The sequence below is a fragment of the Lampris incognitus genome, chromosome 3, assembly GCF_029633865.1.
Source record: "Lampris incognitus isolate fLamInc1 chromosome 3, fLamInc1.hap2, whole genome shotgun sequence".
NCBI lineage: Eukaryota > Metazoa > Chordata > Actinopteri > Lampriformes > Lampridae > Lampris > Lampris incognitus.
This window is the reverse complement of record NC_079213.1, coordinates 86,919,676-86,946,096: the sequence shown is the minus strand read 5'-3', so window position 1 is coordinate 86,946,096 and position 26,421 is coordinate 86,919,676. Positions and strand designations below refer to the sequence as shown.

Sequence of the window (26,421 nt, the reverse complement as noted above, 5' to 3'; positions counted from 1 at the left end):
CCTGGGCCAAACTGAAGGACGGCCTACTCAATTGATGTCCTCATTCACGCACCAACGGCATCCTATTAAAGTGCGAAACTACAAGGAGAAGCCACAACAACAGGCAAAATGGATTCTAATCATGGATGAAGCACGCACAAAACATGCTGTCTGATTTCCATTTGGGCCAGTCAATACAGATCCAGTCTGCATTGTTTGATTTTGATAACATGCCAAGGTCTTTTGCAAACTTCTTTTAATTTCTAGTAAAGTAGCTGTGGGAAGTGCATTGCTGCCTCCTGCCGGCTAAAAACAACAATGCATTTAGTCTTTGCAAATGGAAATGATGTACATGTTTATTTACATTTAGAGCAGGGAAGTGAGATCCCATCACAAGTGGTCACTCGGGACGCATGCTAATGCCAGGTGTGAACTGATGTACTTAGAGCTGTCCACTTGTGATCAGATCACCCAAGACACATCTTAATGCCAAGTTTAAACGGGGCCTTTGCATTTAGAGACCCTCAGTAACCAGGCTTATATTACCCAAACTCACTTATAAAGTTGTGGAAGTGGGCTATGGAGAAACTGAAGTTGAGTGTATGTCTCTCTCAGGGTAAAATATTACAAGCATTTAATGGTCTGTTCATTTTTTTAGACTTGTCTAACATATATGTTTGTAGTCATTGCAAAGTTATAGCAACGTTACTGACACTAAGGATGTGTGCGTGTGTATGTACATATCTTGCGCATGTGTGTGTGCATGTGTGTTCCTCATATGAGGCTATACCATGGTGATGGCGTCATGGATTCCGGTCACCTTCGTTCTCTAGGTGCTGTGTGAGTCTGCGTGTGCGTGTGTGTGTGTGTGTGTGTGTGTGTGTGTGTGTGCGTGTGTTGTGTCAAAGGTTCAATGCCCTTTAATCACATGCCATCATGGGGGTCTGCTCTCACGCCCCCTAATTTAGCCAATCAAAGGTTGTGAACTAGACAATACCATGGAAACAAGCAGGAAGAACCTCCCATGGCAGAAACCAGTACAATCACGCACACACACACACACACACACACACACACACACACACACACACACACACAAGCTGCAGTCACCCCCTTCCCTCCTCCAAAACAATAAAAACACCACAGAGAAAGCATTGTCACCACACCCGTGAGACCTTGTAGAAAGTGACAAATGTCACATTGGCTGTTTCCTGCCTGTGACTGCCGAGCTTCTAGCAGTTTCAGTGTTTTAGCTTGTGTGTTTGGTATAGCTAAGTCTAAAAAATATTACACTGATGACACATTTTGCTCAAACATCTTGCAGTTTGCTGCTCTACTACGATTATGGGATGGATTGCAATAAGCTACAGGTGTAATTTATGGGGGGGGGGTCAGGGGGGACATGTCCCCCTCAATATTTAGAAGAGGTGAATTTGTCCCCCCCAAAAAATATATCATGAATGATAATGTTAACTCCCGCGCCAAAAAAGGTAAAATAACAACACAGACAGTCGAACTACTTAAAATGTCATTCATACTTTTTTTTCCAACGATTTCATACACCCCTATGCTTGGACCATACCATTTTAACCTTGCCACTGGGATTGCCGACCTCGTTGCTGTCTTGCAGTTGCTCCTGACAACCAGGAGACCGGAGAATGAATGATCGTGTAAGCAATTGTAAGTAACGTAGCTAGCCAGCTTGCTTGTCTAGCCCAGTACACCACCCCTTCTTACCTTTGGAGTTTCTGAGTTAGATTTTCTTACGTATTTCCGGATGAATTATACCCTTATCTAGTTTATAACTTGTGTTTGGGGTTATCAGTTCAGACCCCCTTACGACCTAGCTAGCTAGCTAGCTAGCGCTTGCTAACAGTAGCCCCTAGACGTTTATGTTAGCTTAAATGAACTTGAACTGATAATTTCGGACACATGAGATAACATAATAGGTACATCTACAAACCAATTTGTGCCAAGGGTATTGTATTATTTCAAATGCATCTACTACTTTCATTCACAGAGTCAACATGAGCAAGAGGAAAGTAACAGAAGATATCCGATAGGCTAGCCTATCTGAAAGTTGTTTTTCTTTTACATAAATAAGACATTTCCACAATAAATTGATGTAGAAAAAGAGCAAATTGGTGCATACAAATTCACCAGAATGCAGGAAATTAAATGTGTGATGCTCAAAATTTCCAGGGGGAGGACCCCCTGCTAAATGTGTCCCCCCCAATGTTCAAGTGAAACGTACTCCACTGCAATAAGCTATGAATCGGTTTTGACTGAAATTCGTTGTCCCTTTAAACAAAAAATCGCCATTTCAAAAGTACAGCTATATCCACATTAAATGTGTCACTGTCTTTTAAGCAAATTACTTATGAAATAGCTAACTGTTGACTTCAATGACGACACACTGTCACTGTTAGCTCAGAAATATTGCTGTGATAGAGAGTTGGTTTTTTTTTTCAAACAGAGGAGGTCTCATTTTGAATGAATCTCCAACCTTGCACTAACCCATTCCCTAATGATTTCAGAGAGGCTGAGCTGTCTTCATAGATATGAGAGGGGAGGCTAGTTTTAAATGCAAATCAAGGTGAAATAATAATTGAGGAGTTCACTCCTTTTTGGCTTTTGGTCCCTCAAGGACAAAAACAGTTCCTTCATAATTGCATTTGCAGCCAAACTATTTCTGCGGTCAACATGCCAGTGAGCCAAGGAAAGCTGTCATGCATTTCATTAGTTTGTACACCTACTGTATGTAGTAGTAGTAGTAGTAGTAATAATAATAATCATTATATTTATATAGTGCTTTATCTAGACACCCAAAGTGTTTCGCATTGAAGGGGGTAACTCACTTCAACCACCACCAATGTGTAGCACCCACCTGGGTGATGCACGGCAGCCATTTTGTGCCAGAACACTCACCACACATCAGCTTGAGGTGGAGAGGGAGCAATCATTGAGCCAATTCCATGGGGAGATGATTAGGTGGCCAGATGGAGAGAGCCAGGTTAGGAAATTTGCCAGCACACAAGGGAACCCACTACTCTTTGCGATAAGTGCCATGGGATCTTTAATGGCCACAGCGAGTCAGGACCTCGGTTTAATGTTTCATCCAAAGGATGGCATCTCCTACAGTACAGTGTCCCTGTCACTGCACCGGGGCATTGGGATTTGATATTTGTTGTTTTTATTAGGACCAGAAGGAAGACTGCTCCCTACTGGCCCACCAACACCACTTCTTGCAGCAACTCAGTTTTCCCGGGAGGTCTCCCATCCAAGTACTAGCCAAGCCCATACCTGCTTGGCTTCTGCCATTAGGCAGAGCCAGGGTAAATGTTGGTATGGCTGCCAACATAACCCAACCACTGGGGATGCATAAGGCAGTGCATTCTAAGTGCCGGTCCCAAGCCCGGATACATGGGGAGGATTGCATCAGGAAGGGCATCAGGCATAAAACCTTTGCCAAATCAAATATGCAGATCATAAATCAGATTTCCATACCAGTGGAAACCATACTACTGTTGGGTGAAGGAGAAGGATGTATGTACACATGTTAAATTATAGTAGGTTCTTTTTTTTTTAACTCAGACTTCATAAAGAGTTTGTAGGGCATCGTTTAGAATCGAACAGACAAAAACATCACAAATTACTTCAGTATTGAGAAATCCACCATTCTGCATCTCATCAGCATTCAACACGGTCTAAATCAGGGTTCCCCAATTAGTTTTCTCCAAGGGCGAAATCGTGTCATGCATGCCAGACCAAGGGCCAAAACATCTGAATTTTTTTCCATTGCGCCAGCAAAAGTTGTTTTATGTGCAGATGTTGTTGTTGCTCCGAATTCAAACAAACATTAGGAGCTCGGGTGGGTGCGGGAGATACCTTGGGTTATGACGCGCTGCTGTTGTCCAGATTATTGTTCCAAGTTGAAAGATGATGGGTTTGTTGTAGCGATGCAGGAATCCAGGTTATTGTTGAACAAAAAACTAAGCCATGACTGTAACCAAAAAGTGTGAGGAAGTGCTGTTTCCCAGCTTAGCGGTAAAAACCGTGTCAGCTCCCCGTCACCCAACCACCAGGTAACAAACACACCTATGCTTTTGTAGTGAGGAGTGCAATCACCCCAGGAAGCCACACCCACACAATACTACCACCTAGTGGTGAACTAAGATACCACATACAGAACCACCAGAATGGCTCTTACACACCGGCCCCATAATTGTGTAACAATTACATAGATAGGGAAAAGAGCCATTCAAGTCACCCAAATCCACCTACATTCCCACACACAATCTGATTGCTGATTGCTGGTTGTCCATCGTGCCCGATGATGACCATCTTCTTTTATTTGTGGGTCCTTTGAGGACTCAGATAGCAGAAGATACCTGCGCAGAGATGGTTTTTAAAGTGGCATGGGGGGTGCGCTTCTCCCAACGCCACATGACTTGATTGTAGAGGAGATGGTTCCGATGGCAAGGGGGATCCCTAGACGACCGGCACCTCCACACAACTGCAGGGGGCTGCCGGAAATCCAGTTTTTCGGAAACCGCCTCGAAGCGTGCCGCCACAGCTTGCTTTTCTGTTGGGGTAAGCTCCCTTAGCCTTATGTCTTCCCAGACTCACCCACAAGGCAGCGGGGCAGTGGTTGATAGGTGCCAGGGCATGTCCACCAGGGTGGGCCTGCACACCATATCTCTGGGGCCCACTGCTGCTCCGAGATCCCCTGCCAAGTTAGCCTGGGGCCGCAAGACCCCAGTTACCACGTGTGGCCACGGGGAGGCCTGGCAGGAGTCTTGGTGAAGGAGAGGCTATGTACTGGCAAGGGAAGGCTTACACGCTAGGATGCTTCCCTATTCGCCACAAAGGCTAGCCAGCGGCAGCAAGCTAAGGGCAAGAAGGACACAAGCGGGTTGGAAGAACACATGCACCTTCCCTCCAACTACACACTGCTGCACTAGACGCATCACAACACCCTTTGTGTAGGTACACACACACACAACACAATCTAAGTGCATACTAACAAACATACAAGCATGCACCCCAGCAGGCACACAAGAGTCTTTGTCTTCTTTCTTGACAATCTTGACTCATCCTTCTTGAACCAAGCCCTTATACTGCCTCTTGCAGCAGAAAGAGCTTGGAGATGGGCCTCTCCAGCAGCCCGGTCTTTGTCCTCAGCTGTACAGCACGTACGTATCCATCCTTATCGGGATAAGTCTTCATTACCTTCCCAAGGATCCAGGATCCACGCGGAGCGCTTTGGTCCATGACGACGACAATGTCTCCTACAGTAAAACTTCTCCGAGACTGCGTCCATTTTTGTCGCTCGTGCAGTAACGGCAAGTACTCTCTCGTCCACCTCTTCCAGAACAGATCCGATAGATACTGTACTTGTCTCCACCGTTTCCTGATGTACAGGTCACTCTCCTGAAACATTCCGGGAGCGAGAAGGGGTTTTCCTTTGAGCAAAAGAATGTGATTTGGCGTGAGGGCCTCCAGGTCACTGACTTCATCGGACACTTTGGTTATGGGGCGGTCGTTGAGAATAGCCTCCACCTCACACATGACAGTATGAAGGCCTTCGTCATCAAGGGACTGTTGGCGAAGGACTGAGAACAATACCTTTCTGACCATTCTGATGAGTCGCTCCCACACCCCGCCGTGATGGGATACGGCGGGGGTGTTGAACGTCCATTCAATTCCTTTTGGGAGGAGAGCGCCCTGAATCTGTGTGTGGTCTATGGCAGCTAACGCCTCTCTTAACTCTCTCTCTGCACCAACAAAATTTGTCCCGTTGTCGGATCTCAGATGACAAACTTGGCCTCTGCGACACAAGAACCTCCTTATGGCATTAATGCAGGAGTCGGTGGTGAGGGAGTAAGCAATCTCCAGATGTACGGCCCTGCTGGCCATACAGGTAAAAACTTGTAGATCGGACTGGTTTTCTTTACTCCTGAAGCACCATCTTGCAGCATTGAGAGCTCTTCACCAAATGATGCTTGCTGACTGAAGCTGATGATGTCATGTTCTGCTCTTTTCAGGTCAGTTACAGTGAGCGGCTGACCATGGATAGAGCTCCTGACCTTCATCTCCTCTTCTTCCTTTTCTGGCGCAGGTGAGCCAGTAGCAGCCAGGTAAGCACCCACTTCTTTCCTCTTCCTCCGTAGCTCCTGCAACACCCCTTTGAACCTGAGAAACCAAGCGACTGAGATCTTGAGCTTGGTCCACTCAGAAAAGTAATTCATGAGCTTGGATGTTGGATCCTCAGACTGCGTGATGACTGCATTCACCATCAGCTCTCTTTTGACTTCTGGATCATCAGAGGCTATGGGCTGCAGATCAAAAGGCTTTGGCCATTCCTCCGCCGGCCTTTGGAGAAAGCCTGGGCCTTCAATCCATCTCCTACAAGCCAAGAAGTTGTCCACATCCATTCCTCTTGAGGCTTCATCAGCAGGGTTGTCCTTTGAGGTTATGTACCTCCACTGACCAACCTTTGTTCCTTCCCTGATCGAAGCCACTCGGTTTGCCACAAACGTGTGGAATCGTTTTGTCTCATTTATGATGTACTTGAGGACTGTCTGACTGTCACTCCAGAAACATGAGTCCTCCAGCTGAAGTGAGAGTTCCTTTCTCAGCATCTTGTCCACCTTTACAGCCAGCACAGCGGCAGTAAGTTCCAGGCGAGGAATAGTAGTTTGTTTTAAGGGTGCAACTCTGGCTTTTCCCAGCATGAAGGCAAGATGCACTTGGTTGTCCTGGTTCCTCATCCTTAGGTAGGAGACTGTGCCATAGCCATGGTCACTTGCATCCGCAAAATGATGTAGCTGCGCGTGTACCGGACCTCTGAAGTCTTTCGGTCTAATACAGCGGTCCACCTTCAGCTCCACCACCTTATCCAAGTCCAGCAGCCACGCCTTCCATTGCTGCGAGAATGTCTGGGGTATAGGGTCATCCCAGGACATGTTCCTTCGACACATTTCTTGCAGCAGCAGCTTTGGCAGCAAGGTGAATGGTGACAAGAATCCCAGTGGGTCATAGATGGAACTGACCGCTGAAAGTATGCCACGTCTTGTATGTGGTCGCCTTTCCACTGCAGGTTTAAACATGAAAGTGTCACTCTCTGCGCACCAATTCAGTCCAAGTGCCATCTCCACTGGTAGATCATCCTGCTCCAAGTGCAGCTGCCTCGTCGTGTTGGATCGTTTTGACTCCGGAATGGTCGAGAGTACAGCCCGGGTGTTGCTTGTCCACTTGACTAGCTGGAATCCTCCTCTCGAGCACATGTCAGTGAGGTCCACTACCAACTGCATGGCTTCCTCTTCTGTGGGTACAGATCTGAGACAATCGTCCACGTAAAAATTGTTGTAGATGGTGTCAGCCACTTCCGATTTAAAATCATCCTGGCTGTCCATGGCAGTCCTCCTAAGAGCATAGTTTGCACAGCTGGGAGAGGAAACTGCCCCAAAAATGTGCACCGTCATTCTGTGCTCCACAAGACCCTGTGACGTGTCACCCTGGGGCCACCACAAAAACCTGAGGAAATCGACATGTTCCTCAGACACCTTCACTTGGTGAAACATAGACTTGACATCAGTCATCAAAGCCACCTTCTCCTGCCTGAATCTTGTCAAGACGCCGAAAAGAGAATTGGTCAGATCAGGACCCTGCAATAGCCGGTCATTCAGTGAGGTCCCTTGAAACCTCGCTCCACAATCAAAGACGACTCTCAGGGTTTTCTTTCTTGGGTGATACACTCCGTGATGTGGAAGGTACCACACTCTGCCATCCCGGCAGTCCAACTGGTGCTGAGGCACCACCTCTGCATAACCATTGTCAATCATTTCACTGATAAATGATGTATACTCCTCCTGGTAGGTCTTGTTCCTTTCAAACTTTCTTTTCAGACTTTGGATACGTTGCTCGACTATGCACCGGTTGTTAGGCAGGGTGATGTCATCCATTTTAAAGGGTAGGTCCATGCAGTAATGACCTTCCTGCTTGCATGTTGATCTCTTCATTATCTCCATGAACCTGAGGTCCTCCCTTGACATCTCCGGCTTCTCTTCCAATGTTTTTTCACTGAACTCTTGGTTGTACTGAGAGACCAATAACTCCTCCAGTTTGGTGATGGATATCCTGTTGGCGTAAATGGTTGAGCAGCCTCTCTGACTCCCATTGCCTCTCAAAGGACCATTGACGACCCACCCTAGCAGGGTCCTCACGGCATAAGGGCCATCACCTTCGCTATTGATCACTTCCCAGGGTTCCATGAGCTTCGGTGCATTAGTCCCGATAAGAATCTCCACGTCTGCATCCAATCCTGGGATTTTGACTTCCTTCAGATACTCCCATTTCTTGAGGTCTCTTTCAGTGGGGATGTTACGTCTTGAGACAGGGATTTTCTCCTGTGTGAAAGTTACTGGAAGCTCCAAGAAATGATTTCCATCCAAATTTGACACTTCCAGACCTGTAAGTATGTCACTTTCCATCACTGTTTCATGTCCAAAGGTTTGCAATGTGATGTTGGTCCTAGTACCTTGAAGATTCAACCTCCTCATCACGTGACGTGTACAGAAGGTCGCCGTACTTCCAGGGTCTAAGAAGGCATACGTCCGTAGCACCTTATCTCCTTTCCTAGATTTCAACTGCACTGGTACAATGGACAGAGTGCAGTCTTCGTCTCCGGCCCCAGTAGAAACACACGCCTTAATAATCGGATTATTGGCTGTTTCCTCTGACTCCTGCCGCTTCTCCTTGTTGGGGTCATGTAGTAGAGTGGGGTGTTTCAAGCTGCATTCTTCACAAGTCAAACGACCCTTGCACTCCCTAGACATGTGACCAGGCTTCAAACATCCAAAACAAACGGCTTTCCCTTTCAGGAATTCAATCTTCTCCGCTTGAGGGAGTTTGATAAGGTTCGGACACTGGAATAATGCGTGTTCTTCTTCACAGTACAGGCAGGACAAAGATAAGGAGGAAGAGTCTATAGTACAGTCGGTAGCTGTAATTGCAGTTGCAAAACTGCTTCCTTGATTGCTCCTGGTTGGTGGCTTACTCCTGTTTAGTGTTGTTACTGGAGCAGCAGGTCGAGCCTCGGAAATATTTCCAAAAAACGGATCAGAGAGAATCCTAACTTGGTTCTCCAGGAAATTCACGAGGTCTGGGAATGTGGCCCTATAGCCTCGTTGTTGTTGGATATCACAGGCTGTGGACCTCCAGCGCTCCCGCAGTTTGTATGGACACTTCAAGATAATGTTCCTCATGTTTGATGGGATATTCATCTCCTCCATGTACTGTATCTCCATCATGGCGTTACAGCACCCTCTCAGAAACCTTGAAAAATCTTGCAGTGCCTGAACATCCTCAACTTAGATAACAGGCCAGCTAAAGGCCTTTTCCATGTAGGCCGCGGCAATTTTGTATTCATTCCCAAAGTTTTCCTTTAACAGGCTCTTTGCCATTTCATATCCTTCCTGTGGTGCCATATGCATACAACTTCTGACCATTTCCCTGGGTTGGCCCCGTGTATATTGCTCCAAAAAATATAAAACAGTCCTGATAGCTGCCAGTTCTCTCCTCCACGCAGTGCTCAAAACTTCTGAGGAAAGGCATACACTTTAGCGGATCACCATCAAAGAGAACCATCTCTCTTTTTGGTAAAGTCGACTGTATTTGCTGTTGGACCAGCATTGTGGTGATTTCATTCTGCTTTTGCATGATGTCACAAATGGCATTAGGGTTACTTGCATTTTGCACCACTGAGGTGCTCCAGACAGATTGAAGCCCATTTTCCTGTGTAGGCATTGGCCTTTTGGGTGCAACCGTTGAAGCTGTGAAAACATTGTGAGGCTGATGCATAACAGTTGTGTGTGGTGGTCCAGTATCCTTTTGTGGATGTGGCCATAGTCAGAGCCTCTCCTTTAGGCTGAAATGCCTTCACCGTCGGATTGAGTCCTGATCTCTGTCCATTTTTCAGGTAAGAATTCATCCCATCAGAGGCAGACTTTCCTCCAACAGAACTGCCTTCCAACACAGACAATCTAGCAGCGGCAACGGCAAGCTCAGTGTCAAGCTCCAATTGTTCCTTTTGTTTTCTTAGTTTCTCCTCTTGTGCCTCTAGGTCATGCCTCCTAGCCAGAGCAGCTACCCTTTCCTGTAACGCTGCTTTCTCTGCCTTAACCAGACGCAGAGCAGACTTGCTAGATCCTGAGGAGCTTGTCGAGTGAGATACTTTGCTGGACAAATTGGATGCACTATCTGCTGGTTGAATATTATCATGAATATCCTGTTTATTAACATGACCCCCTACATCATCATTCACAAGTTCATCATCATCCACATTTTCATTTTCTGTCAACCACGTGTTCACTTGTTCAATAAAACCTTTATTGCGGTCCATTATTTTACAAAAGTATGCCTCCTGTTTACCCTTATCTTCCTCAGGTAAACAAAACTCATTGATCAATGTGTTATGGTGTTCAGTGCCAGTTTCACACAGGGATTTAACCTTTTCAATTTTCTTTGACACAGCACACACATTTTCTTTGGATACCAGACACCCCAAGAGCTCTTTGATTTCAATTTGCAATTTGGTCACCCTTTTGAAACATTTGTTTCTGTCCTTTTGCAACCTCTCAACAATCAAAGCCAACCCCTTTTCAGTAGGCTTTCTTAGCCTTTTGTTAGTAGCCTCTGGCTCATTTGAAAGCACTCTCCCAATATTATGTACATCAACATTTTCAACACTTGTTTCAGGAATATTGTCAGACACTTCATTGGCAGGCTTTTGCATAGCATTCACAGGTTTGTCCTTGGATTTGTCACCCATTTTCAAAAATGTGTACTGTCACTTTAAGACGCTTCAATGCGCACTGAGTTTGACAGTCGGTGGATTTTTCTTCACTCAAAAAACAATCGCTCAATTGATCAACAATCAGAGGGTAAGTATCCACATTTCATTTCAACATTCCTTGACATCATGAATTAGAAGGCAAGAATCCATCTTCAATGAGCACATTGCAATCGGCTTTAGCCTACTTTTGGAAAAATTGTATCCACAAAACAACCATTGAAGAAGGCTACCGTAGCGGGCTGCACATCATCTTATTTCAGCTCCATTCAACAGACAAAAACATAAATACGCGGGTGCACTAACCAAACCTCCTTTTGGCTTGTGTTAGTCGGTTCCCGGTAAATTTCCTTTCCTTCTGAAATGCTGATGGACTCGTGAAATATCCTGATGCAGCCTCGGTAGCACTAGGACTCAGAAAGTATAGGTGTCAACAAAAAATATTCACTCCATACATGAGATCAATCGGCCTACTTTCAATTTCCAAACTTCTCATGAAACAGGGCAACTTCACAATCACAGTCATGCACGATGCAAAGAGCAAATCGACTGGTTTCCATGAGCCTAAGGTTTTTACTTGTGTAGCTCCGAATTCAAACAAACATTAGGAGCTCGGGTGGGTGCGGGAGATACCTTGGGTTATGACGCGCTGCTGTTGTCCAGATTATTGTTCCAAGTTGGAAGATGATGGGTTTGTTGTAGCGATGCAGGAATCCAGGTTATTGTTGAACAAAAAACTAAGCCATGACTGTAACCAAAAAGTGTGAAGAAGTGCTGTGTCCCAGCTTAGCGGTAAAAACCGTGTCAGCTCCCCGTCACCCAACCACCAGGTAACAAACACACCTATGCTTTTGTAGTGAGGAGTGCAATCACCCCAGGAAGCCACACCCACACAATACTACCACCTAGTGGTGAACTAAGATACCACATACAGAACCACCAGAATGGCTCTTACAACGATTATTATTTTTATCATTATTATTATTGCACCAGAAAATTTTGTTTTATGTGCAGACGATGTTGCTGCTATTACTATTATTATTATTATTATTATTATTATTAGCAGCAGTAGTAGTAGTAGTAGTAGTAGTAGTGGTGGTGGTGGTGGTGGTGGTAGTAGTAATATTATAGGCCTGGGATTCTTACAGCCGGTGTTGAGGGTCGAACAAGAAAAAAAATACACTCTTGAAACAAAATAAGTCCCAAACCAACCATTTAATTATAGACAAATGGACAAAAATAAATGGATGTTCATTCACCAAACAGTGTGAGAAGTGAGAGTGACGGGATGAAGCAATCCTTCTGATATGTGGCCTGCTTTCTGTTATGGCAAGCCTGGGGCACTGGCCAAGATGTGCATTGGAGAGTCTGTTTCTTTCCTGGTTCTTGATCGAGTGCATTGAAGAAAACGATGACTCACATGTACGTGGAGGGGAAATTGTGCGGCGGAGCATTACAGTAGTGCTCGCTTTTCTGAATAAAGCTTGGGGAACCGCGTTGATCCAAAAGTCACTCACCCCAACATCATTGTGTTGTGCTTTGAGCAAATCAGATGTTCCCATCTCCAGACCTCCATCTTAAGAGTTGCCTCATCTATGGAAGGTACCAGCCTTTTGGCCTCTGCAGTCCACTGGCTGTCAGCCAAAATGGAGAATGGCTGTCTCGGGAAGAGGAGGATGTCGCCTGAGAGTTTAGGGGAGCTTTCAAATCCTTCCTTGAAGTTTTCTGCCAGAATCGTCACAAAATCCTTCTTCACTGGATCCTCCCACATTTTGTTCTTCTCACAACGCTCCAGCAGACGTGGAAAGTGCAACTTTCTCCCGAGATTGTCTCTCTCCAAAAGGCTCAGCTTTGACCGGAAAGCTTCAACCACCTTGTATGTCTGCAACAGTGTGGTTCTTGCCTTGTAATTCAGGAATCGGGAATCAGGAACACTTTTATTTGTCATTTCACTTCATGCATTTGCATTAATGAAATGAAATGAAATGCCGTTTCCCCCAGCTCACAGCAGTACAACACAAATCACATCCAAAAAACTTCAATAACACACATATCCAAACTAACACATACATCCAAACTAAAAAATAAAAAAAAATCATTGTCCAAGGGAACAATGCCAGCCAGGATGACTGTTGGAACTGCCAGCCTGCATGGGTTAGAAGTTAGCTTAGCCCGCCCTGCTTCCGCCTCCTGTCAGACCGCCCTCGGCATTTCCTCCTATGGCGCAGCTCCAAACAGGGGCCGTGGTCCCCGGGCCCACCGGACAAAGCAGACCAAGCTCTTTCAGCCGATCCAGCGCCAGCTCTCCCAGCCAGACACCCTCGACAGACCTCCCCGCACTCCTCACGACGACATCAAAACACCACAGTCAACGCCAGGTGAGGCCGCTGCCAGACAGCCCTCGGTGTTATCGGAACTGCTGGTCTGCATGGGCTAGCAGTTAGCTTAGCCTGTCCCGCTCTCCCAGCCGATGCAGCACCAGCTCTCCCAGCCATCAAACGAACAAAAAACTTAGACGCAGACATGGACAAAGACGCTGCATGGACGGTACTGAGTGAGGCCGCAGCAAATGTGAATTCGCACTGCCATCTTCCCACACCAGAAGCGGTAAACAAGTAATTGCAGATTAAGTTGATTTAGGTGAGACATGACGTCTCACACACACACACACACACACACACACACACACACACACACACACACACACACACACACACACACACACACACACACACACAAACCAACATATGCCATCACCTTATTGTCACTTAAAAACCTCTGATATTCTTGAGCTTTTTTTGCTCCGCAGTCCAGATAAAGATAACACAACCTCATCGTGCAGGTCGCACACCCTCTCCAACAGACGGCCTTTGCTCAACCAGCAAACATCATTATGCAGCATAAGATCCTTGTGTTCTGCTGACATTTCCTCCAGCAATGCTCTGAAAAGGCGGTGTTGCAGACTAGAACTCTCACGGACAAAATTTACCAGATCGTCACAGTATCCATCACCTCATTCATTTCCCCACACAGTTAAGTGCACAACACTGGTGTGTGAATAATGCAATGAAATGCTGAGAGCGCTGGGTTAACAGTGGCAAGCTTGCATACCAAGTTCTTGTGCTGTCCCATCTTTGACGGAGCCCCATCGGTGAAAATGGACACAATTTTGCTCACATCCAAGCCATTCTTCTCAAAGAACTGTGTTAATTCATTAAAGATAATTTCCCCAGTTGTGGCACCCAGGCAGAGGAAGCAAACAAAGTACCACTTCCTGAAAGGTCTAAATCTTGTGAATACAGATAGCTATATCAGTTCAGTCACAGGATGAGTCTATGGCTGGTGATATGGCTTCTGCTTTTTTCAAATTGGTGAGTAGATTAGAAAAACAATCCTCTGCTAAAACGTTCTACTCTTGTTGCTGCCGTGTCAGCCAAAAATGGCACCTGCTTTAATAGCTTTACGTTCCCGGGCTCCCTGGTGCAGGGTTGTTCCTGTTGTAGTTTGGTTTTTGGAGCTGAGGAATAAAGTTCAAACTCGCCTTCATCTCCTGTGTTTTTCTTCATCCTGCCACACCACAACAGTTTTCTTATTTTTCCTCATCATGACTTAAAACTTCGCCAACCATATCAATTGCACACGTTTTCATCAACTCGGCATCAGCGAATGGCTTCTTAGCTTTAGCAAGGTTCCATGAAACATGCAATGATGCAGCTGTTGTGCTGTCTTGTGCTGATGGTAGTAGAAACGGAGTGCTTGCATAATGTTATGTTTGCTATTTTTTGTTTGCGGTGATCTGATTTTGTAGGGTAGTTGGCATTTAAACTGTCAGCATGCATAGTGTTGAAGTGCGGCTTGAGATAATCTGCTTTGCAGATAGTTATGGTCTGCATGCATATCAAGCATGTCAGTTTGGCATTGGCGTGGTCTGGTAAAATAAAACAAAACTTACCAGTCCAGTCAGATTTGAACTGATGTTTTCCTGGATGACTTTGTGCTTTTTTGTGCAAGTATAATGGTTATTAAAATGCTGTAATTCTGAATGGGAAACATATGCAGTGCATCCGGAAAGTATTCACACCCCTTCACTTTCCCCACATTTTGTTATGTTACAGCCTTATTCCAAAATGGATTAAATTCTTTTTTTTTTCTCATCAATCTACACACAATACCCCATAATGACAAAGTGAAAAAGGGTTTGTAGAAATTTTTGCAAATTTATTAAAAATAAAAAACAGAAATATTGCATGTACATAAGTATTCACACCCTTTGCTATGACACTCAAAATTGAGCTCAGGTTCATCCTATTTCCACTGATCATCCTTGAGATGTTTCTACATCTTGATTGGAGTCCACCTGTAGTAAATTCAATTGATTGGACATGATTTGGAAATGCACACAACCTGTCTATATAAGGTCCCACTGCATGTCAGAGCAGAAACCAAGCCATGAAGTCAAAGGAATTGTCTGTGGACCGAGACAGGATTGTATCGAGGCACCGATCTGGGGAAGGGTACAACATTTTTTCTATAGCTTTGAAGGTCCTGAAGAGCACAGTGGTCTCCATCATTCATAAATGGAAGAAGTTTGGATCCACCAGGACTCTTCCTAGAGAAGAGCCCTGGCTCAGTTTGGCCGCCCAGCCAAACTGAGCAATCGGGGGAGAAGGGCCTTGGTCAGGGAGGTGACCAAGAACCCGATGGTCACTCTGACAGAGCTCCAGCCTTCCTCTGTGGAGATGAGAGAACCTTCCAGAAGGACAACCATCTCTTCAGCACTCCACTAATCAGGCCTTTAAGGTAGAGTGGCCAGACAGAAGCCTCTGCTCAGTAAAAGACACATGACAGCCCGCTTGGAGTTTGCCAGAAGCACCTAAAGTACTCTCAGACCATGAGAAACAAGATTCTCTGGTCTGATGAAACCAAGATTGAACTCTTTGGCCTGAATGCCAAACGTCACGTCTGGAGGAAACCAGACACCTCTCATCACCTTGCTAATACCATCCCTACAGTGAAGCATGATGGTGGCAGCATCATGCTGTGGGGATGTTCTTCAGCGGCAGGAACTGGGAGACTAGTCAGGATCGAGGGAAAGATGAATGGAGCAAAGTACAGAGAGATCCTTGATGTAAACCTGCTCCAGAGTGCTCAGGACCTCAGACTGGGGTGAAGGTTTACCTTTCAACACGACAACGACCCTAAGCACACAGCCAAGACAACGAAGGAGTGGCTTCGGGACAAGTCTGTGAATGTCCTTGAGTGGCCCAGCCAGAGCCCAGACTTGAACCCCATTGAACATCTCTGGAAAGACCTTAAAATAGCTGTGCAGCAACGCTCCACATCTAACCTTACAGAGCTCGAGAGGATCTGCAGACAAAAATGGGAGAAATACCCCAAATATAGGTGTGCCAAGCTTGTAGCTTCGTACCCAAGAAGACTTGAGGCTGTAATCGCTGCCAAGGGTGCCTCAACCAAGTACTGAGTAAAGGGTGGGAATACTTATGTACATGCAATATTTCAGTTTTTTATTTTTAATAAATTTGCAAAAATTTCTACAAAACCTTTTTCGCTTTGTCATTATGGGGTATTGTGTGTAGATTGATGAGAAAAAAAAAGGAATTTAATCCATTTTGGAATAAGGCTGTAACATAACAAAATGTGGGGAAAGTGAAGGGGTGTGAATACTTTCCGGATGCACTGTATGTTGAAAAAACATCCACTAGATGTGCATCGAGTATAAAAAGACAAGTTAAAATTGCTGAGTTAAAAATGCACTCTGATCTGCAGATCAGGTTATCTGTAATCCATTGCTCTGACCTTCCAGGTAAAAGAAGGTAAAAAGATGGGGGTTAAAAGATATAACCTATGTGTTTAAAATGCACAGTCTAATACTAAAATTACATTCCATAATGTTTTGGGAAAATACACTTGAAGTTACGTTTTGCAGTGTTTCCTTATTTCGCCAGGTTTAGTCATTAGCCTGTAATCTACTGATCTGTTGTCAATTGCGAATGCCTTGTTTAGACCCATAGGGGAATAAAGTGTTGCCTGCGTTCGGCTATTACAACATCGGACTTGACTGCAGCAACATCGTGTCCGTGTTTTGTTTCTTTCTCTTCCCCCTTACAGGGGCGTAACACAAGCCATGTTCTTGTTTTAGGACAGTTATCTGTGACTTAGCTGGCGAGTGGCTCTGTCTAGCCAAGGACCGTAGAGAGTGTGGAGTACATCTTATGTCTATCTATGCACTCTGTGGCATAGGTCAAGTGTACGGTGTAGGGTGAGGTCAAAATAAAGTAGAACAGCATGCACTTTATTTCACATGTTATGACAGGTACATTAGTGCCAATGGATTGCCGCGGCCTAGACATTTGGCTCTTGCAGGCTGGACTTGGCTTATTGGGGTTCAGGGGTCTAAATCAATGGGGTCAATCATTTAGGTTTTCAAAAATCATGCTCATCTCCTTTTCAAAAACTGGAAGCTCATAGTATATCAAAAGTATCTTCATTCATTTTAGGTCTATTCAGAATAGACCTATAGTTTTGAATAGGAGCAAACCTGCAGTTTTAAAACTGATCATGCTGATGTAGCAAGGAAAATCTGAGAAGCAGAAATAAATTCATTTCAACTTCACAGAAAGCATGGTTTGTTACTCTTTTTTTTCGAAGCAGAATGTGAAGACATGTCTTACCGTACTTTGAGCTTCCAGTTTTAAAAAAGGAGATATATCATGGTTTTTAGAAGGTTTAACCCATTGCCCCATTGGACGTTGTGAAGCCCAATGAGAAGGTTTAGCAAAGTGGTTAAGTTTCGCCATACTGACATGGTCAGTTGCATTTTGTCAGTACGACTGGGCTGAAAAAGAATTTGAACCTGTCCTTTAATAAGCAACTACTTTATGCGTATTTGCATCAACAACTGGATTCTTTTGCTGCATTCTTTCTTTATTAATCATCTCAGTAAAGCTAAATTAAAGCCTTTAATATTGAGGTAAAGCATTCCTTTGTGTGCGTGTGTGTGTGTGTGTGTGTGTGTGGGTGTGTGTGTGTGTGTGTGCACGCGCAGACTATTGAAAGGAGCCTCTGGTCATCTCTTGCTGTGCCAAGGCCAGGCTGTCTTGGAGGCCAGAGAGGCCAGGCTATGGCTGCCAAAGTGTTTTGACTCAAAAGGAGACACAGAAGTGAGCATGAAAAACACACATCATCCCCCTCTCCTAGAGACACAGGTAAATTACATATTTACCTACCACCTGCAAACATTTAATCAAAATTTTAATCCTAAAAATCACAAAGCACCTTACAACACTTTTGGCTCTCTCCAATGTTCCCACATTGTGAAATGCGACTGTGTTAACAGTATGATGCTAATTTCCTTAAAGTGAGACACTGGAGGCATCAATAGTAAAAAAAAAAAAAAAACATTCCCTGCAATTTCCTGAGCATATCAAAAACAGGTGGTTGGGAAGAGTTTGGAGACTTATCTGAATGACTTGCAGAGGCAGACTCATTTAATGGTCTGTGTTATTGTTTTACAGATTATGAGTGTAATCGCTTCAGCTATAGAAAGTGGATATTGTCATGAGAGTTTGTGACTGAAGGGGATATTTCGGGATCCTGTTAGGTGACTAGGGTGTCTTTGTTTTTTTTCTTTTGCAATGTCCTAGAGTAGCCCGACGCCATGCTGGGCTAGGTTAAGTATCATTTACTCACATCACGAGACATGAATACACCATGTATGCCATATTCGTGTGTCCAGATTTTGTGATTCTGCTGTTGCATGTCATTGCACTCCCTGCTGTATAGACAATAATAAGCCAAATTAGACATGGAAATAAGCTTTAAGAAAACGGTGTTTATTTATGCTTGTGTCTAAATGTGTGTACGTGGATGTCTGTATGTGTGTGCATGCATATATGGCTTCTTGCAAGGGAATTAATGTACCAAAATATCTTTACATTTGCATTATCTATGTGAGTGTGCATGTGTATGTGACTGTGTGTGCACACGTGTATGTGTGTGATGATGTCTCACCAGACTTGCCCTCCCAGGCGAGCCCCAACACCCCGCTGTAGTCTCTGTTGGTGAGCAGGTAGGACAGACAGTAGTTCCCCCAGTTGTTCTCTGAGAATAGACTCAGTAGCTTCTCTGGCCCTATGAATGGATGATGCAAAGGGTCCTTCTTATTCTCCTCAGTAATCACCTGGAGAAAGGATGTGAGAGAAAGACAGACAGGCAGACACCTGGTGAATCAAATGTCCAAATTCGATTTCCCTACCTGGGACGCAAGCATCAAAACAGTTATGCCAAATCCACAACTGCAAATTTCCCACACCATGACAATGCTGCAACTATGTTGTATGGCAAGTCATTCAAAATCAAGGTTCTAAGTCCTAACTGATATGACGAGCCAGTTCCGAGAAATACATTTCCACTGAAGAAATTCATGCCCCACTTGAGACTGTACATTTCCTGCTATCTCCATTCTAACCTCTTCCCTGAAACTTTCATAGTGGCCTTTACATTCTATTCACTCTTATGGGAAGAAAAGGGAGAGCAGTCATGGCCATCTTTGAATGGTGACTTGAATGTATCATGTTCAGGCCACCATCATTACCTTTGTGGACCTATTGTGGGCCTAGATCTGAAGAAGTTAATACTTTAGTTATGCTTTGGAACGGTGTTGTGATTGTTAGACTGTAATGGACCTCTTACACTGAGGGATTTTACTTGGAAGTTGATCAGCTTGATTCCATTAAAGTCCACTTTGTCATAGATGTCATTCACAGCTCGCATGTAAGAGGCCACCTGAGAAAGATAGATATTTCAAACAGACAGTAGGTGTGAGACATGGTCAAAAGTCTTATGCTCAGATGTGGGTCTTAGATGGGTCTGTCACACAGGATAATGTAGTGACAGCTAGAAGAATGGATGATCACATCGGAGTATTTGCAATACATTTTAGAATATTTTTGTGCAACTTATTGCTATATGAACCAACCCGTCCATATACTCTGTGCAAAAAACATCTCAAAACTCCACTAGTGATTCACAGAAAGTTGAATCAGTTAACCTGGACACAGCTTTTATTGGGAGAAACGTTTGCTCACTCATCTAAGTGACTTCTTCAGTCTAAACTGACTGCAGGTATCCCCACCCTTATAAACAATACAGTGGCATAAAGACAGAAAACAATGATCGGTTTCATATGCAAATTGCCGTGACCGTTAACTAGAGTTACAATGGCCATGTGTACTATTCACAGAGGATTGGGGAATGGTTGCAATAACAGCATTGTAAGATGGTGACAGATGTACTCTTAGCGCCCCCCCCCCCCCAATTCAGGGATGGTCGTTCCCTCTTAACATAGATGGCCTGTTGACTCCCTGTTCAAACCAGCGTTCCTCCCTATCAAGGATGTGCACATCCTCATCCTTGAAAGAGTGGCCACTGGCCTGTAGATGGGTGTAGACTGTGGAGTCCTGGCCTGATGTGTTAGCTCTCCTGTGTTGTGCCATTCTTTTGGCCAGCGTCTGTTTAGTTTCCTCAATGCACAAACCCCAATTCTAATGAAGTTGGGACGTTGTGTAAAACGTGAATGAAAACAGAATACAATGATTTGCAAATCCTTTTCGACCTATATTCAATTGAATACACTACAAAGACAAGATATTTAATGTTCAAACTGTTAAACTTTATCGTTTTTTGCAAATATTAACTTATTTTTTAATTTGATGCCTGCAACACGTTCCAAAAAAAGCTGGATTTGCAAATCGTTGTATCCTGTTTTTATTTACGTTTTACACAACGTCCCAACTTCATTGGAATTGGGGTTTGTACGTTACGGCAATCCTCCCGACACTTAACAATGAACACTATAGACCCTTTTACAGCCTACGTCTTCAAAAGTATGCGCGCGCATTTAGGCAACGGAAGTGAAATGCTAGTCTCACATTCATTCACGGATTCAGACGAGGAAGAGGAGATTACAAAGTTTATTCAGAAGTATAACCAGCATCAAAATGTCCGGTTGTTGTGTGTTTGGCTGTACGGATCGCTACTCTACCAACAGCGGGCTGAAGTTTTACCGAATTCCGACGGGATCACGGCCATTTCAGACCAACTGGAGGCGCCTGTGGTTGCAAGCCATCAAACGTATTGATGAAAATTGGACTGAGGACACGATCAAAAATACTGGTGTTTGCAGTGCCCATTTTATATCAGGTAAGTTGTCGATCTACTCTTTGGTTTCACTGGAATGCGTGGTTTAGATGTCGAAGTTTTGGAAGGTGCTGGGAGCTGCCTGCCTAGCCTCTTTGGTTTATGGAAGCTGATTTTCCCAAGTGGAGCTGGCTTGACATCTTTCCTGCTTAGGTCTTTCCACACACTGCTGCTTTCTCTGCCCCCCCCCCATCCTAACACAGAGCTCAACTTTAAATAATATTGCTGCTGCATGGCTGCAGCATGCCCCAAGTCTGAAATGTGAAAAAGACAGAGTAAAACATATTGACTTATCCAATATATGTTTTAATTTGACGACCGGGGCTAGCAATTAATACTTAATCTCGGTCAAAATTAGGCTGTGGCTGAGAAGACTGTAAATTCTACTATATAATTTTGCATTTTTCTACTGCAAATTAATAACATCCACAGCTGGAACTCTGAATCAACAAGACACTGTGTGTAGTTCATGATAATTTGAATTTCATGCTCCGTTTATCATGAGTTAGTTATAGGGAAAGGCACATTTTGATGTGATGAGGGGAGGAAATGACAGTAAAATAGAAGCAGATTTCATGTTTGCACAACAACTAGGCCGATATCATTAACCCTGAGCAAACTAGAAAAGCAACAGGACAAAAAATACTCACCCTGCCATACAGTTACAATTGGCTGTGAGGACGTAGTTCTCGGGTTTGTTTATGATGTGACCCATGCCTCATACATAGCCGTCTTGTGTCCTTGTCTTTGACTTGGCAAGACTTCGGATTTCAGGACACAAAACTCAGAGTCTATGTCATGGTATTTTACATTTTGTACGTGACCACAGACAACATAGTTGTAAGCATCCAGTGACTTGTATGCCCGCAACTTCTCTCTTGTGTATACGCTCGGTTTCTCCACCAAATATGTATATATATTTGGCCACTGGATATTAGGCCATTTAGTAACGTCTTCCACCCACTCGGTAATACCACACGGATCTGGAAGTCGGTTGCCGTTCGCCAAAGTTAATTTATTAATTCCTAATTAATTCTTTCGTTGTTAACCCCCTTGCATAGTTTGACAAACTAGCTAACTCCGCCATACTTCCGTTGCCTAAATGCGCGCGCATCCACACCTACGTCATCACTGTTTACAAACTGTAAAAGGGTCTATAGATTAGATTTTAGAATAGATTATTTTATTATTAGCCACACGACCAAGGCTGGTGGAATTTGTTTTTGTTATATGTACATTAAACTCTGCAGCACAATACATACATGGATAACAACATACACGCCACATATTATCACAAACAATACAGTTGCACAATAACAGAAATAAACATATCATGCATAACAATTAGGTCAATGGTGGTATTTATGCCAATGGTGCGTAAGGAGGGGACTATAGGGAGGAATTCAGAGTCCTGATGGCTAGGGGACAGTCTTAGTGGACAGTGACCTGTAGCACCTCCCTGAGGAAAGGAGCTGAAAGAGGTGATGAGCAGGATGTGAGGGGTCGGAAATTGTTCGCTTTACAGTCCGGCTAGTATGTAAACATTCAACTGAGGGGAGTGGGTTGCCTATGATTTTCGATGCCTTGTTGACAATCCGCTGCAGTTTTTTCCATGTTTGACTGTCCATGCCACCATACCATACTGTAATAGAAGATGTTATGATGGATTCAATAATGGCTGAGTAAAACAGAACAAGCAGTTGATGTTTGATCCTTTATTTTTCAAGCTACCTAAGAAAGTAAAGTCACTGTTGAGCTTTTGCAATGATGTGTTCAGTGTTAATTTTCCACTTCAGGTTATTGCTGATGTATGTTCCAAGGAACATAATAAGTAATATAATAAGTGTCAATAATGAGTTCTTGGGTTTTGGCTGTATTAAGCAGAAGGTTGTTGTTTGCACACCAAGTGACAGCTTGGTCTACTTCAGTGCGGTACTGGGTTTCATCATTGTTGGAGATGAGGCTTACAATGGTTGTGTCGTCTGCATATTTTATTATTTTCACAGAGCTATCCATGGATGTAAAGTGGGTGGTGTAAAGTGAGAAGAGCCAGAGGGAGAGAACATAGCCCCGAGGAGCACCTGTACTTAGGGTAAGAGGGTGTGAGATTAGGTTATTAACCTTCATCCCTGCGGCCTGTTCCACAGGAAGCTCCAAATCCAGTGGTATATGGCTGGATCAATGTTCATATCCAAGAGTATCGTAAAGTTTGAGTGGGCTGAGGGAGTTGAAGTCGGAACTAAAGTCTATGAACAGGATGCATGCATAGGTGTTTGGTGATTCCAGGTGTTACAGGGCATGGTATAGGGCTATGCTAACTGCATCCTCAACAGACCGGTTGCCTTGATAGGCAAATTGATATAGGTCCATCATTGGGGAGGTGCAAGATTTGAAGTGTGACTGTACTAGTCTCGGAGGATCTGAGCAATAACCCAACTATCCAGTCAGCTAAACTCTTCGGCAATCAATCATTTCAGGAGGCGGAGTGAAGTTTATGACGTTTACTTGCCAAAAGGTGAAACTGAAATATACAAACACAATATAACACTGCAGTTACAAAATTGAAGGTACTACAAAGTAAATAGACAATATGAACACATAAGACATATCAAAGGTACAAATAAGAGTGCCTCAGTGCACGAAATAAGCGCTGTAGACTAGCCAATATACAGATAGGTCTAACGTAGCATACGACTAGCAAAAGGGAACATGCTAACACATAATAAGTTAGCACAAACCAACACGGCATAACATACTACAGATAAAACGAAAAATGAATGGGATAGACTTTTGAAATGCTGTAATAAATATAGACCACATAAACTGAAATACTTACAAACATTGCATGTATCAAGATGTAAGAATCAAGAATGGCAGCTAACCTTTTGCGGCACACAGGATGCACTGGTAAGATGGTATAACACTTCCTGATTACAATTTGCCGGTCGCGAAAGAAGTACTTCAAAATAAAAGTCCATCAACAGAATAAAGGTCTCAACTTAAACAATGACTGACAGAGTCCAGAACACTCCCTGCCTGGGTCTTTTAAAGAGCCCAAATATACCCAGAACTACTTATTAGTCTTATGTAGCAAGCAAAGCAAGAGGACCATTTCGGAGACTGGGCTAGAGAAGACTTTCTGGGTGTCTTCTTTGATGACCCAGATGTCTACTTTCCTCACCATCCCGTCCTGACTTGGAAGCATCTTCACAACCATAGCCATAGGCCACTGGTTTCTTTTGGCCTGACTGTCCTTCATTAGAATGATATCTCCTACTTGGAGGTCCTCTTGTCCCACCACTTGCGATGGCTTTGAAGTGTGTGGAGATACTCCTTTCGCCACCTGCTCCAAAAGATGTCTGCTAGACTCTGAACCCATTTCCATTCTTCCTTGAAGAGATCTCCTGCCTCGAAGTGGAGGGGGAGGGGGAGGGGAAACGCATGTCTTCTGGGTCAAGAGCATAGCTGGAGTAAGTATGAGAGGAGACTCTGGGTCTGAGGACACTGGGACGAAGGGTCTAGCATTCATGACTGCAGTAACCTCAGCCATGAGGGTAATCAAGACGTCATGTGTGAGACGCAATGATCCACCTTGAAGGAACATACAGTCGAGGATGCGACGGGCGATTCCAATCATGCGCTCCCATGCGTCCCCCCATGTGAGAAGAGTGGGTTGGGTTGAATACCCAGGTACAGTTGTGCTCCTGGAGATACGTCTCCACGGTCTCTGAGCTGGAGCTTGGTTTATCCATCTTGGGTTCTCTGCAGGCGCCGATGAAGTTAGTGCCTTGGTCTGAGCGTATTTGTTTTGCTGGGCCTCTGATGGCAAAGAACCTTCTCAGGGCATTAATGAAACTGCTGGCACCCATAGTCTCTATTACTTCAATGTGCACGGCTCTTGTGCACATGCATGAGAACATGACAGCCCATCTTTTGCTGTTGGCGTGTCCTCCTCTGGTACGATGTGAGGTAACGTTCCATGGTCCGAAGACATCCATACCGACATAGGTGAACGGAGGGGCTACTTGGAGACGCTTGACAGGCAGATCTGCCATTTGTTGGTGTTCTGTCTTCCCGCGAAGCTTCTTTCAGGTGATGCAATTGAAGAGAAGGCTGCTGATGCATCTTTTAGCTCCAACTAACCAGAGCCCAGCTGCTCTGATGGCGCCCTCTTTAAAGTGCCTCCCTTGGTGTTTTACGGCCTCGTGGTGATGTCACATGAGCAGGGTCGTGAGGTGATGATGACCTCGGATGATGATGAGGCTCGTTTCTTCAGTTGCTAGCTTGGACTGAGCTGTGCGGCCTCCAACTCTGAGGAGCCCATGGTTGTCAATGATAGGGGTTAGCTTCAGCAGACTACTCTGAGAGCGAAGACTTTGTTTGGAGGCTATGTTCTTCAGTTCTTCTGCATAGTGCTCATGTTGGACGCTTTTCATCACAAGGATATTGGCTCTATCCAGCTCCTCCTCTGAGGGGCCGTTTTGACAGATATGCCATCCATGGCAGCTGCCCTCTTGAGCAGGCAGGGTGAAGGAGTGAGCAATATTGATCAAGCGTGCGACTGTGGGGATGAGAGTGGTCCACTGTGAGAAATGCCTAAAGCGGTTGGGGTTCAACAGGTCTTGAGAGACTAAGGTGAGGTTCACAGCAACCTCGGGGTGCACATCGGTGTCAAAGGCAGGGTTGACGAGGTTGAACGTCTCTTGGGGTTTGAAAGAGTGGGGCGATGGATTCTGAAGAAAGGCTGGTCCTGAGAGCCATGTGGTGCTGCTCAGGAGAGTTGCTGAGATAGACTTAGACCCATAGACAGCTGGGTTGTCGTCAGTCGGAACATGCCTCCTTTGGTCTGGAGATGTGGACTGCCAGATCTTTGTTGTTTACGTAGACATAGAACCGCCTTTTTTGATTATGAATGTACCCCAAGACTACCTTGCTGTCTGAGTATTATGTGTTGCGGTGGAACTCCAGGTCCATCTCTTTGACGATCAACTCTGTGATCTCGACTGCAAGTACTGTTGCGCACAATTCCAGTCTAGGAATTTAGAGGTCTAGTTGGGGTGCCAGCTTGGCTTTTCCAAAGATGAAGCCAACCTCAGTCTGTCCCTCTTCAGTGGTGGCTTTCAGGTAAGTTACTGCTGCAATGGCCTTCGTAGAGGCATCCGCGAAGACACAAAGCTCCTTGAGTATACTGCCAGAGGGTGAGAAAGACGTATAGGTGCGGAGTATCTGGAGCTCCTGTAGGTCTTTTAGCAAGTCTCTCCACTTTGTCCACTCTGCTTCCATGCTTCTGGGAAGGGGTGAGTTCCAGTCCTCGGCTTGCTTCGAGAGGTCCCTCATGAGCAACCTGCCTTGTATTGTGACAGGGGCTA

General features: G+C 44.7%; 1 protein-coding gene across 1 annotated transcript in view; it reads right to left on the bottom strand.

The window, feature by feature from the left end:
- The window catches only part of si:ch1073-396h14.1 (disintegrin and metalloproteinase domain-containing protein 10), an 89,542-nt gene that overhangs the window by 32,991 nt on the left and 30,130 nt on the right, over positions 1–26,421 (bottom strand). Inside the window, exons 7-8 of the mRNA XM_056276845.1 lie at positions 19,547–19,639; positions 18,866–19,034 (exon numbers count right to left, since the gene is read on the bottom strand). Coding sequence (XP_056132820.1) covers positions 18,866–19,034; positions 19,547–19,639 — 262 coding nt within the window. The remainder of the gene's footprint in view (positions 1–18,865; positions 19,035–19,546; positions 19,640–26,421) is intronic.